The 14,790-nt window shown below is 34.9% G+C and overlaps 1 protein-coding gene across 2 annotated transcripts; it reads left to right on the forward strand.

Moving 5' to 3' along the window:
- Window positions 1-1,245: 1,245 nt before the first annotated feature.
- CLEC12A (C-type lectin domain family 12 member A) lies at window positions 1,246-10,731 on the forward strand. Of its 2 annotated transcripts, XM_080810901.1 has the most exons (6): window positions 1,246-1,468; window positions 5,814-5,912; window positions 6,188-6,376; window positions 7,263-7,414; window positions 8,957-9,060; window positions 10,461-10,731. In XM_080810901.1, the coding sequence occupies exons 1-6, from the start codon at window positions 1,378-1,380 to the stop codon at window positions 10,636-10,638; spliced, it is 813 nt and encodes a 270-aa protein (XP_080667027.1). In that variant the 5' UTR covers window positions 1,246-1,377; the 3' UTR covers window positions 10,639-10,731. The 2 variants fall into 2 exon arrangements, with proteins under 2 accessions (XP_080667027.1, XP_080667028.1); XM_080810902.1 differs by lacking the exon at window positions 5,814-5,912 and having other exon boundaries at window positions 1,248-1,468.
- The last annotated feature ends 4,059 nt before the right edge of the window (window positions 10,732-14,790 follow it).

Here is a 14,790-nt window from a genome sequence, read left to right on the forward strand (position 1 = left end):
TCCAGTTCCAGTCATGTTGATGCCAATGGTGAGTATTCATCCTTTCTGATGGCTGAGAAATATGCTAGTGTATATATGGACCACATCTTCTTTATCCATTCATTGTTGAAGGTCATCTTGGCTCCTTCTACAGTTTGGTTATTGTGGACATTGCTGCTATGAACATTGGGGTCATGTGCCCCTTCTTTTCACTACATCTGTATCTTTGAGTATATATATTCCTTTGAGCCTATCCACATCGTATGAATTGTCCCTTTATTTTATTCTTTTCAAACTCCCCTTTTAATGTATATACTTGTTTTTTCTCTTGATTCTGACTGTGGGTCTCTTTTTTGAACTTGAGTATGCCACTGTCACCGCAGTCTTTCAACTCTTCAATTATGTGACTAGATATATAAGATTTACTAATAAGAATTAGGAAGGAACTTACTCAAAAACAATGATTCCCAAGCACCCATCTTCACTTTGTACCTTTGATCTGTAAATGCACAGATCCTGGCCTCCTGAGAATGCCGAGTGGACTTTGTAAAATCCTCTCTTGCACGGCCCTTTTGGTATACTTTAGTTGGGAGCTGGCTCAAAAAGATTGAGGCAGTCTAAAGAGAGACAGCAAGACTTATTTCAGCTTTCCTGGACAACAAAGCAATTTCTAGGGCCTTTGGTATAACCACCTAGGCCATCAGTGCGCATACTTCCTGGTGTGGTTTCTGGGCCCCAGACCCCTTACTGTATTTCTTGCTGCTAAAGAAACTAGATGTTCCCTAACTCCTCTTAGGTTAACTTACCCCTAACTAACAGAGTTACAGATTGGGCCTTATCCTCTGCCTCCTTCTAGGAGTGCTTTGCGTACATACAGTCTCCCAGCAAAGGCAAATCCACTCTATCAGGACCTTTGCCATGACACATACAGAACATCTGTGCCAGACCACTATTGTGGAAAAGTGAGTGTGTGGGGATGGTGTCCTTCTCGTCTTTCTCTGCTTGACAGTGATTCTCCAACAAATTCTATGTTTTATCTGCACATGTGTTGCTAGGGATCTGTGTCCCCTTGCCTGGCACTAATCAAAACGATTTTTAAAACTTCCTCTTATTGGGAGTTATAGAGAAATGAGAAAAAAGGAAGAGAAATAAGAGGAAGAAAGACTTTCAGTCTTGCAGCTATATCTGTACTTATCTGAGGCCCTGATAGGCTGCAGCTCCTCTGTATACAGACAGGATTGGGACACTGAAAAGAGAAGTTAAAGCTTACACATTGAAGCTTTGGTTTGTAAACAGATGTGTAAAATTACAATTCCTGTTTAAATTCAACTCTGTTAGTTTACCTTCATCTTATTTTTTTTTTTAATAGTTTGTTGGTCTTTCTTTTCATAGCCATCAATGTCTGAAGAAATTACTTATGCAGATCTAAAATTTCAGGACTCCAGCAGAAAGGAAAATATCCATGAGTTTGACAGAGTTGGGATAAAAGGTAAGATTTTGAACTTTGGATGTGTTGTAGGTTGAGTCTCCCATTTTTACCAAAAAAAATTTTTTTTTTTAAAGTGTTGGTGGTGCGTTGAACACTTGATCTTTTACAATGTTTCTGTTTTAATATCACAGTCAAGATAATTAGGTTGGGATGATAGTTTGATTTTACTGGATTATGTAATATTTTTCCCCCATAAAACAAGGAGTACATGTTGTCCAGGAAAATCATGATTTTGTAAGTTCTTTTTTCATAAGAAAGTGCTAGCCACTCCCAGCTAATGTATCTAATAGTAAAACAGGATATCTTTCCTGCTATGTGACAAATACTATCCTTCCTGCCTTATGAGGTAGAAATAGGCATCTGCATTTTGCAGGAGAGCAACAATGACTTCAGTGAGTACATGCTGTGCTTGAGTGTTACATACATGAGTGTGGATTGGAAAAGACTCTCTATTGACCTGACAGAGGAGAGGGTTTGGAGTCCATCAGATGTGTACAGGACATTTAAGTAGATCATTTGACCTTTTGAAGTCTCTGAGCTCTCACCTAGAAAGTGGAGATAAGAAGGCCCGTTTTATTATGAGATTACAGCCATAATTCAGTGTATGCTGCCTGTGCCATTTTGGAAAAGACCAACATATTTAATGATTATTTTGTGAGGTTTAAATTAAAAATAGATGAAGATGAGAAATATACCAATAATTTTTTTAATTGGTCAGGATTTCAGTAATCATTTTTTGTTTATACATTTAGTCTAGTAGGTATGTCTTTAATTTTTAAAATTGATCATATTTTCAGTTCTGGGTACCACAAATAAAAATAAAAGGATATCAAAAAGAATGACAGTAATAAATAAGTTTGAGAATATTTTTCAGAAATGGGTATTAGAAGGAATTAAAGTTCTTTTAAGCTGCTCAATTTGACCAATTTGAGCATTACTATCAAACAAATCAAATTTTCTTCAGAGAAAGATTCTAAGCAGAGAGAAAGATACTAACCTCTGTAGGCACATATGACTAAGTGGAAGAATATGAACTTAAAACTAAACAGCAGGAATTTTATTTTCATATTAAACTATCACTAGAGATAAAGAGTGAGATAATAATATTCAGTCCTATAAATGGAAATTTTGTGAATGAAAATTTTACTATACTTTTAGACATATTATTCCTTCATAAATAAATTCATAAAATCATGTTATATCACATCTCTTTAGCTTTCTGTTAGGTCTATTCACTGTTTGAATGATTAGAAAATAATAGCTTAGAGAATATTATGGTTGAATGGGGATACAGCTCTTTTTAATAAATCTTTAATTAATTTAGTTTCCTTAGGTATGAGATATATTTTGAACTAAATTTACTCATCTTAAATATGGTATTTAAGAAGTGACTGCTTTGGTTGAACTGTCGAGGAGAACTTAATAGTCTGATACTTTATTTTAAAATGATTCTTGCAGTCATATGATGGGATTACTGTTTCTCGTTATTTAGAAAAGGAAAAAAATAATGTTTATTGGAGGCTACAAAATACTTAGATACATACACACACCATAATTCCCATATGTTGAGCCTAGATATAGGGAAGAAAAATTAGGAGAGAGAGAGAAAGGGAGAGGGAGAGAGTGAGAGGGCAGGAGGGAGGAAGGAAGGAAGGAGAAATGTAAAGAAAGAAAGAAAGAAAGAAAGAAAGAAATGAAGTGTGTGTGTATGTGTATCTGAAACAGAGACAGAGAGACAAAGAGAACTTTTAAAAATGTCATTTAGTATTCTACCAAGTCAAGCACATATTACTTCCAAATTTCTCTTTCTTTTCTTTCTTTCTTTCTTTCTTTCTTTCTTTTTTTCTTTTTTTTTTTTTTAGGTTAAGTTAAATGAAAAGACACCTAGGGGACTAAAGGAAGAAAAGAGGTAAAGAAATATTGGAAGCTATAACATTCAAAACCACACTGTACCTGAAAGTTTTGTATTTTTTAAAAATTTTTCCTCTAAAACTGTTTCCTTTCCCCAATCATCCTCATCTCATTAAATATAAAAATAGATACATATTTAATACAATCACCAAGAGTTTGCTATATGCCAGCACTGTTCTAATTGTATTACCAATATTAATTCACTTACTCTCTGATGTTTTATGGTTTTCTTTTTTAACCAATGCAAAAACTAAGACACAGAGAGGTCAAGTGACTTGCCCAAAGTCTCATGTGATAAGCAGATCCAGCATTCAAGCCCAGGCATACTAGCCTGGCATGGTGTGCCTTCTTCTTCTTCTTTTGTTTAATCACTATGCTATAATGCCTACAAGTGTATATATTTAAATCCTCCACATCTATCAAGTAAAAGATCTCTCATAAATATTTCATAAATTTGTACTATATATTCTAACTTCCTTGTATTCTCTAGTCCTAGTAAAGCAAACTACTGTTCTCTCTTGCATGGCATACTACAATAGTTTTCTTGCTATTCTTCCTACTTCCAACATTGCAGCCCTACAATTAATGCATTGTCCATACGCAGTAATAGTGATCTTTCCAAAACAAACCAAAAAACCAAAAAACAAAAATATCTCAATTATTATCCTGTCTTCATTAAACCCGGTGGTTTCTCAAAGAACTCCAATCCCCTCACTCTGGCTTAATAAAGCCTGTAAATAATCTGTCTCCTGTCTTCTTTTTGACCTCCTCAAACATCATTTCTCACCTTGGCCACGGTTCTTAGCCACTGAATTTTTTCTGTTTTTCAAACAGGTAAAGATATTTTTCAAATGAAGTCCTTTGAACTAGACAATCTTGCTGCTTATAATGTTCTTCCCACTGGTTTTGCAGGCTCATTTGCATTGGTTATAAGATCAGAATTACTTGTTCTCTATAATATAACTGATTCGAATCTGTGCGTACCATGGCACAATTTAAGATCTGTATCATCTATCTATCATCTATCTACTTATAGATAGATACTATTTATCTCTATCTGTCTTCTATCCATTTTTTTCTCTCACAATTAAAATGTATTTTCTATGAGAGCAGGAACTTATATATCTTGCTCACTTGTGTATTGTGTTGTGAGCAGCCAAAATAATGCCTAGGATATAGAAGGTACTGAACAGATAACTTTTGTCTAAATACATGAGAACATAATTCTTAGGAAGATAGAACTTGAAGTCATACTTCTAACCTTAGATAAGATCTTGACTACATAGTTCTTCCACTATTAGCCATTGTTCAAAGTCTAAAAAGTTGTTTTACATTTTACTTTCAATTCTCTACATATTTCACAATATTACATCACCAGCTAAGACATGTAGGACACAGATCAGAATATAATTGGTTATCACATTATTCCTGAATTATATTCTTTTAAATAGCTAGTATCCATATATACAGATGATGATAATTTAAATCAGGTACTGATTAATAATGATTAATTTATAATATAAAGTTTATAATTCTTTTTTTTTAAATAGGGAAATGATCTGTTTTGGGGATTTAGTGTTTAGTGTTAGGAAAAAAAACAAAAAAAAAAGGCCAACAGAAATTTGTTGCTAAAAATATGAAGAAATCCTGATGAGGAAATGATACTGATCTGGCCTAAGTTTCTGGCTGATGGCAGGACACATGAAAACATTACAAAAGACACCTATCATTTATGTTCCACAACCAAACTCTCAGGATTTAAGGGGAAGGACATAAGTAATGGAATGATTTCCTTTGGCACTCACAATTGTCCACTGAAGGAAGGGATACTTTGATTGACCTATTAACTGCAGCTACTCATTTCCCTAATTTGTATAGAAAAGATATGTCATATCCAGATTGATAGGTTTTCTCAATTCTTTTCAAAGCCCATTTTTGCCTCTTTGTGTCTTGACTCAGCCAATTAATAATAATTGGCTCAATAATTGACTCAGCCAATTAACAACCTCTCCTGTGAGAACCAGTTTGCATGTAAAACAGCTAACAAAATGTTTTTTACCTCTTCTTTAAAAAGGCATTTTTTTTAAAGATTTTTGTTTGTTTATTTCACAGAGAGAGACAGATCACAAGTAGACAGAGAGGCAGGCAGAGAGAGGGGGAAGCAGGCTCCCTGCCAAGCAGAGAGCCCGATGCAGGGCTCGATCCCAGGACCCTGAGATCATGACTCGAGCCGAAGGCAGAGGCTTAACCCACTGAGCCACCCAGGCGCCCCTAAAAAGACATTTTTAAAATGTCCTTGAGTTTCTAGCAAAACACATTCCTTTACCAGAGACATGTTAGGAAAGAAATAAAGGCTGAATGAATGAATGAATGAATGAATGAAATTAAGATGTATACCACTTCTAGGCCTGCCTGCTAATTTTGCTTTCCACAGCACCACCTGTTCCTTCCCATGGATGGCGTCAGAGAGCCTTGGCTCTGACTCTTCTATGTCTTCTGCTGCTGGTTGGACTAGGAGTCTTAGGAAGCATATGTATGTATTACCCATGTTTGGACTGAAAGGGAAAACACCTAGAATTACATGAATTTTATAAGAAAGTTTATTCTTGAATTGAAGCTTTGGAATGATTATAGGTTATATAACCCAAAAGGTATTGATAACTGGATACTTAAACATGGTAATTTGTTTTCCTCTCTTCTGTGAAGGGATTGCTTCCCAAGACCTTTAATGTTTGTAATACTAGTTCAGCAGAAAAGAGATAATGGTTGGGTTGAGGAATTAAATTTTTTTATTTTTTTTATTTGGAGTTTACACAACTTTGAAGATAGAAACAGGAAAATTGAATAAAATGCAAATTTTCAAAGAAGAACTTCAGAGAAATGTTTCTCTACAACTGATACATAACAAGAATAGTTCCAAGATGATCAGGGACCTGTCGATCACACTGCAGGAAATAGCCACCAAATTATGTCATGAGCTGTATAAAAGAGAACCAGGTAATATTATATTTCTCTTTAAGCTATTTATTAGACAATGAACAAAACCTAGGAGTTACGTGAGAATCATTCATCAATAGCTGGCAGCCTTCCCCCAGGATGCCACTATTTGGAGAAAGGATTTAAATGTAGTTGACAGAGGACTCACTGATATTTCTGTGCAGCTAGAAGTTTCTCTAATCTGACATCTACTACTGTTATTTTGGGCATTGAGGTTAATAGAAGTTAGGGAGGAGAGGAGAGGGCACTTCTTTATACCCTTTTTAAAAGATAAGAAGAGAAGATAGGTCTCATCTTTATAGGTGAACTTATCCTACATTTCAATGTTTGAGGAGAGTCCATAGAAAAGAAATAGTTAGGCCTTGCCTATGAAATGAGGAAGAATTGGCTTTTGAATTATCTCTAACAGTTTCTATAGCTATTATAACTAAAATATATTCTTTGTGCTCTTGAGAACTCTCCCAAATATTCAACATCAGGCAGCCAGAAACGCTGTAGTTGGAGAAGGCAAGGTTGATGCAGGTTTGGGGGGTAGATTCTTACCAAACAATGTTTTTGTGATTAGCCTTTATTGCCATGTAGTAGTATAAAAAAATGAAAAAAATAGAGAAAAATAAGTTAATTAATCATTATTTAGGACTCCTGAGGTAAGAAAACACACTGCAATACATTGGACATTTAATTCAGAATGTGTTGTTCATATTATGTTTTGGACATATTGTGGTGGTATCTAAGGACCAGAAGTACAGGATGCATTTTCTTCACCTTTCATGTAAGAAGAAGAAAGACAAGTAAATTTGGTTAACTTATTATAGAGGACAACGGGAATAATAAGAATAATGAGGATTATCAACACAAACCAAAAGAAACTATGTTTTTCTTCCAGACCACAAATGTAAACCTTGTCCAAAGGCATGGATGTGGCATGAGGACAGCTGTTACATACTAAGTGACCATTATGAAACATGGCAAAAGAGTGTCATGTTCTGTTCTGCTCAAAATGCCAGCCTGCTGACGATTAAGAACAAAAGTGTGTTGGTAAGGTCCCATGGATCTCTGCCTATGAAGAAGGAAGTCACTTTTCCCATCATAGAATAGAGAGGAATGAGGCATGTTGGGGAAGATTTATACTAATCCAGACATGGGCTTGTTTTAGTTAGGGTATGAGGTGACTGAGACTTAGTACATTTACCATACCATGTAGGTTAGCCAAGGTGTCATCTAAAATGTTAGCTTAGGGGCACCTGGGTGGCTCAGTGGGTTAAAGCCTCTGCCTTCGGCTCAGGTCGTGATCCCAGGGTTCTGGGATCGAGCCCCGCATCGGGCTCTCTGCTCATCAGGGATCCTGCTTCCCTTCCTCTCTCTCTGCCTGCCTCTCTGCCTTCTTGTGATCTGTCTGTCAAATAAATAAATAGAATCTTTAAAAATAAATAAAATAAAATGTTAGCTTAGGTGCTTAACCTCAGTGGAATCTCAGCGGCTGGGCAGATGTGTAGATGTGGGGTATCCAGAATCTTTAGGTCTGTGAGCATTTCCAAACTGGAACTTTAGGACCAACTCTCAGAACACAATTTCTGAGAATTTATCTAAAAGCAGGAGATCTGGAAATCATTCCTGAAGGCTACCAATTCTATAAAATCTAGATAGGAGAAGATTCTTTATTTCTATCATTTTGTCTTTTTTTAATTAACAGAAAAAGCCAACATATACTAGAATAAAAACATAGGTTGGATAAAATATGTATAAAAAGGTAGAATTAAGATGGGATGTCAAAGGCAAGCGTCAAACAGACATATTATACTGACTCCCTGGGTCCCAGGAAAATGAGTTCTCTGGAAGATTTATTTATGTTTATATGTATTTATTTATTTTCTTTTTTCTAATATTTAAGTGGTATCTCTATATTTTACTTATTCCTCTGCATTTCTGGTCTCTCAAATAGTATTCCCATATTATTTAAGGAAAAAATTCATTTTCATAAAAGTGTCAGCTTCTCTACTGTAAGAATCTGGTTCCTCCTTTGTAGTTGCAGGGAAAATCAAACCATAGTTTCTTCCTCCTCTCATCATTGTCAACTGATCCATTCTTAGTTATTTACTCAAAAAAATGTCCGGAATATGAGGGAAAAACAACTTACTTTGGCTATAAAATTTTGGACTGGATCTCTATTCTATAACCACTTCTCATCTGACTTAGCTACATTTTTCTCCTACTTTTTCGTTTTTTATTAACTTGTGTATGTAGTGATTAACCACCTTTTTTGCTCCAGAACTGACTACTGCTGGATACTTGAATCTTGAAGTTTCTGACCTTCATTGCCCCTAAGTTAAAGAAATGCATGGTTTGGCAGATAGTTTTACTTGTGAAAAAGTATCTGATAAATCACTGTTGGAGGAAATCTTACAATAAGGAGCACTTCATTTTGATTTTTTTCTAATGGTATCAAAAATAGTGTAATGTCAGAAATGTTACCTTAAAACAGTAATTTGTAAGAAATTATGTTGTGAAGTAATTTACAGAAATGGGAGATAGTTATTTTGCGGGGGAGACAATTTTTTTAAACATCTCTATTTCTTGTAGGAATTTATAAAATCCAAGAAATTACGTAAATACTGGCTGGGATTATCTAATGGAGAATATCAAGATTACCAGAACCTGGATGAGACAATTATCTCCTCCAACTGGTAAGTCTTTATTCTTACTGAATTTTTCCAGTTGGTTTGAATAAAAGTGTTTTCCCTGGGAGCAGTATTGATTACAATTAAAACTGGCTTCAATTGAAATTGTGTCCTTAAATAACTCTTTTCTATCAGGCTTCTTTAATGTTTAATACCGCAAAAAACTACCACTAAATCTAAACCCTGAGATTCCTGCACACTCTCCACTGTGGGCGAGAAGAAAATACAAGTTTTGATTGTTTTGTTTTGTTTGCATTTTCCTTCAGACAGAAATAGTAAATGTAAGAATATGGGTCCAAAAGACAAGGCAGCTTTGTATTTTCAGTTAACAATGATGGGACAGAACAGGGGATAATATGTATACAAATGGAGGACAAAAGGAGGCATATTTTAAAGATCTCATCTGGAGTGAAGGGACTAGAAGTAAGAGTAGTGTGGGCACATCATGGAGAGTACAGATGGAATCTTGTTTTGAAAAAGTAGAATTTCCAGATTTTATTTGTAATTATGGCTAACGGGAAGGTAATCTATAGTGGAATAGAAAACACAGTATATATTTCAAATTATTAAAAAATAATACTAAAATAAAAATATATAATAATATATGTATATATAATACATTATGTAAGTGTATAATATGTTAGTATATATGTATTTCTTTTTGTTTTTTATTCTTAATGTTATTCTGGGATTTGTTTCTCAAACGGTGTTGTGATCAATGACATCTGTATTATGCCACTTCAAATAGGAAATCTCACTTTTCAAAATTTAGTTGATAAAGTTATTTATTTATTAATGATCATTATTTATGGACCCAAATATTTAATATTACATTTTTCCCAAAAGATAATATTTTCAATTTATAAGTTTGTCTTTGATGCTTAGTCCATGCTTAGTAATCTTGTTTTAGGGGCTGGTAATTATTCAGAATGTCAGAATAAAATCTTTGAAAAATGGTTAGAAGGAAATGTTACTTGGAGATGATGTTGAACTGAAAGTGTCATATGTTAGGTTAATTCCAAGCTTGGGTGATTACAAAAAATATTTGAAGAGATAGTGTCAAAGATTTGCTACAGAAGCCAGACTGGAGAATTTAATAGAACTGCATTATTCTAAATCATATTAACTATTGGGGAAGGAAAGTTATACATCTGGGAGTAAAGGAGAGCAAATAGTCCAGATGTAAAAAAGCGGAAAAGGCAGATTGAAGTAAGGTAGTGTTTGCTACTGCATATTTGTTGATAAATATAAGTAGCTTGGACACTCTCGATAGTCCCAATAATAATTAAAATTTATTTTAGACAATACAGACCCAGAAGCAATGATATATTGGAAAAGCATTTTTTCCTGTGGATGTCTTTGAAATGTTTGACTTGCTAATTGTAATTCTTTATTTTCTCTTTCAGGCTTACAAGAAGGAGAAATGATGTAAATGATAGGATGTCTTGTGGGTATATAGATACACAATATGTTTACTATACAGACTGTACTTCCAGAATGAGGTTTATATGCGAGAAGCTGGCTAATCCAGTGGAGGTTAAGAGCACACTACTGAGTGAAATACCAGATGGAAAATATAGTTAGTGCAGGTATTTCTCTATTATCCTGTGATTCAGGCAACTTTAGGGAGCATATATCTTGCGGGTCACACAAAGGCAATAAAGATGCTATGAGACTAAATCTCTGTCTCCTAACTCTGTACATTTCTTTCTTCTTTCTTTCTTCTCGTTTGCTGAGTGAAAGGAACCCAAAGTCATACCTTGTTATCTGGATACAGTCCCGATACTGTTGACCGTAAATACAGTGTGTTGGGTGAACTTATAGAAAAGTGAAGCTAACTTTCCCTGCTTTTCCAGGGATAAACAAGGAAAATACCAACCTTATAGAACACCAGGGAAAATAAAATCTAGGAATATATAGAAAGGATGATGACATGACCAACTGGAATTTATTCTAGCCATACAAATTGATTTACATTTTAGAAAAAAAAATAAGAGAGAGAAAAAAAATCTATTATTTTAATAGATGTAGAAAAGCATTTGATGAAATTTAACAGCTAATCTCTAAGAAAACTGGAAACACAAGGTGTCCCTAATCTGATAAACATTGATATTAAAAGAAGAGAAAAAAACAAACCAAACAAAAAACAACCAACAAACTCTAAACTTAATAAATTACCTTTGGTAAAAAAGTGAATGTTTCTTCTTTTGAGCTCCGGAACAAGATCAGAATGGCCTTTATCAGTAATTTTATTCAGTAACCTCTACTGTCTATTAGAGGTCCTAGAAGTAAAATAAGGCAAGAAAAATAAATTTAAAAATATAAAATATATAAAAAAATTAAAAATTAAAAATATAAAAAATATTAAAAAGGAAGACATAAGACATTTTTATCTGTAGCTAATGTAATTGTGTATATATATACTATATATACAAATGATAAAATGTAAATTATAAAAATATATTTTATCAAGGTTATTAGATAAAGTCTTAAAACATCTCAATGTTTAAACATTAATTATATTTCTGAAGGTTAGCAGTAAACAATGAAAAATTTTAAAAAACAATACCATTTATAAGAGAATCCAAAAATAAAATAGTAATAAATGTAATAAAATTAGAAAAACTTTCTGTCCAGGCCTGCTTTCTTCAACTCTCTTGCATAGGTGGTAATACCAAGAGCACTCCCTAGTAAACTTCCAGCACAATAATCTTGATTTCAGAATCTGCTTGCTGGGAAACCATGCCTTCAAGTGTTGCTGACAAAATAAAAGAAAACCTTAATAACTAGAGAATTAACAATGTACTTGAATTGGAATTCTCTATTCTTGGAATATAAAGTCTCCCAAATCTACCTACAGAGTGACTACAATCTCTGAATATAACAGATAGATTTAAAAAAAAATGATATGCTAATTCTAAAATTAACATAGAAATGCATAGGATTTAGAATAGCCAAGACAACATTGGAAAGAAGAATTTTTGGAGAAATTACGGTTCTGAATATCAAGATTTACTTTAAAGCCATAATAATAAAAACAGTTTGATTTCATACCAGAATAGATATACATCCATAAGACCAGATATAGTCCGGAAAAAAAAAAAAAGACATGCATACAATTACCTTACTTATATATTTAAAAAGTTGTCCCTGCCATTAGAGGTAGAAAGTGGTGGTCTTTTCAATAAATGGAGCTGAATCAATTGGCTATCTGCATGGAAATAAGTGAAAGTTCATATCTACCCTGTACCATACAAAGACATTTTGAAAAAATGGATCATAGAACTAAATATGAGAGTTCAAAATACAAAGCTTCTAGTTAGGGGCTCCTGGGTGGTGCAGTCAGTTAAGCATCCAACTTGTGATTTCAGCTCAGATCATAATCTTAGGGTGGTGGGATCCAGCCCCAGGTTAAGCCCCATGAGGAGCCCCATGTTAGGGATCCATGTAGCTCCTCTGGGGCTCTGAGCTCAGCAGGGCGTCTGCTTGGGATTCTCTCTCTTCCTCTACCTCTCCCCCCACTTGTTCTCTCTCTCAAATAAATAAATCTATATTTGAGAGAAAGAGAAAGAGAGAGAGGGGGAAAAGCCGACTCCCCACTGAGCAGGGAGCCCAACCTTGAGCTGGACAGGCACACCTCAAATAAATAAGTCTTTAAACAAATGTATAACCTTTCTAGTTAAAACCTAAAAGAATACACTTATGGCTTTATGGCAGACAAAGATTTCTTAAACAAGATGAAATAAACACTAACAATAAAAAACAGGAAAATTAGACTTCATTCAAAATAAGAATAGTGTTAAGAAAGCAAAGATATAAGTTGTAGCCTTTGAAAGGCTCAGTTTGAATTTGAATTAGTATAATACACACATATCCAAATTTATACAGGACTAGTAGCCAGGATAGAATTAACTCCTACAAATCAATAATAAAAAGCTCTAATTAAAAAATGGGCAGAAAGACTTGAAGGGACACTTCATAAAAGAAAATATTCAAATGGCCATAAAAGCATATGAACATGAACATCATTATTCACCAGAAAAAAAATTTTATTGAAAATAAAAATACAGTGAGGTACCAGTACGCCTACCAAAATGTGTGAAATTAAAGGCTGGCAATACTAAATGTCAGCGGAAATGTGGAATATGCTGGATTTTTCTGTGGTCAAACTAGCGCCAAAATTCCTGTCTGGGAAATTCATTTTGCACAAATCCCTTTCCCTGTGTTTGTCGGAACTGGGCCATGAGGGGAACTCACAGAATAACTGAAAGATAAAACCGAGACAGAGATCGTTACTCTTAGAAGGATGCTGAGGTCAAACAGAACAACAGGTGGATGCTGAAGTGCCAGGTAGACTCCACGTCATCGTCGATCTCCTCCTCCTTCACATCCAGTTACTTCGTCTTTCTGACTTACTCTGCCAACGCACAGCACCTCCAGCTCTACCCCAGAGTCATGACCGCAGTCCCACAAAGCAGCAGCTTCCACAGAAACGTGATTCCCGAGAGGCAGTGGGCTTTGTGGAGAAACCATTTTCCACAGAGACAGCCACTTCCTCACAGACATCAATTCCCCTCTAGGTAGCAGCTTCCACAAAGGGGTGGATTCCATAGCCTTTTCCTTACAGCTCCCTTTTCATGGTTCTGTTGTGGAATCCAAATGAACACGACCGCTTGGAATTTTACCCCTTCCAGATTGTGGTAGAGTGAAAAACAACAAACCAAAGATATTAGGTCCTGTTAATTTATAAGGAAAAAGGATCGATGCAGATGTGACTCAGTTAAGAATCTGGCGTGGGGATTATCCTGGTTTATCTAAATCTAATCACACCATTTGAGAGCTTCCGTCATTTGAGATTTTACTGTCCCCAACTCTCTGCTCCTTCCTCTTAAGCTCTTTTTTTTTTTTTTTTAAGATTTTATTCATTTATTTGAGATCACAAGTAGGCAGAGAGGCAGACAGAGAGAGAGAGGAGGAAGCAGGCTCCCCGCTGAGCAGAGAGCCTAATGCTGGGCTCGATCCCAGGACCCTGAGATCATGACCTGAGCCAAAAGCAGAGGCTTAACCTACTGAGCTACCCAGGTGCTCCAAATTCTTTTAAGTTTTTAAAGCTTTTTTGTTTTCCTTCCTTGTATCCATCTGAATGATTTTCATTGGCTTATCTAAGTCAATAGAAACTAATTCTATGTATCTTTTGCACCCTTTGATTGAGTTTGTCTTTATACTTCTTAGTTTCAGAATTTCTATTTGATCCTTTGTAGAGATCCCATTTCTTTAGTAATGTTCCCCATCCTGAAACCAATATTGTTGCACATGTTAAAAAGAAAAGAAATTTAAAGTCTATGCCTAATAACACCAATATCTATTTCTCCCCTGGGTCTTTTTCTGTTGCATTTTTTTCTCTTGTTCTTCTATCATTCGGACTTGAAGCCTGAATACTTTTCACTCAATAGTTGTCCTACAGAATAAAAATCTGTAGAAGCTATGGGTGATGCTATCTTTCTTCAAAATGGATTTAATCCTGTTTTGGCAGAGATTTTCCTTGGGGGAGGATCACTGCCCGAATCAGGAATTGAGATGTTTAAGGTTGTATTTCAGTCATTGCAAAGAGTAATATCTCTCCGATTTTTACTTCAAAAGGGCCTCTTCGAAGGTGTCAACTGCATGGGTCTCAGCTTTAGGAGTCTGTTTTTATTGTTACTGCCACACTATGAGACTAATAATCTCTAGGTATTT

This window comes from Martes martes (genome assembly GCF_963455335.1).
Source record: "Martes martes genome assembly, chromosome: 8".
Classification (NCBI taxonomy): Eukaryota; Metazoa; Chordata; class Mammalia; order Carnivora; family Mustelidae; genus Martes; species Martes martes.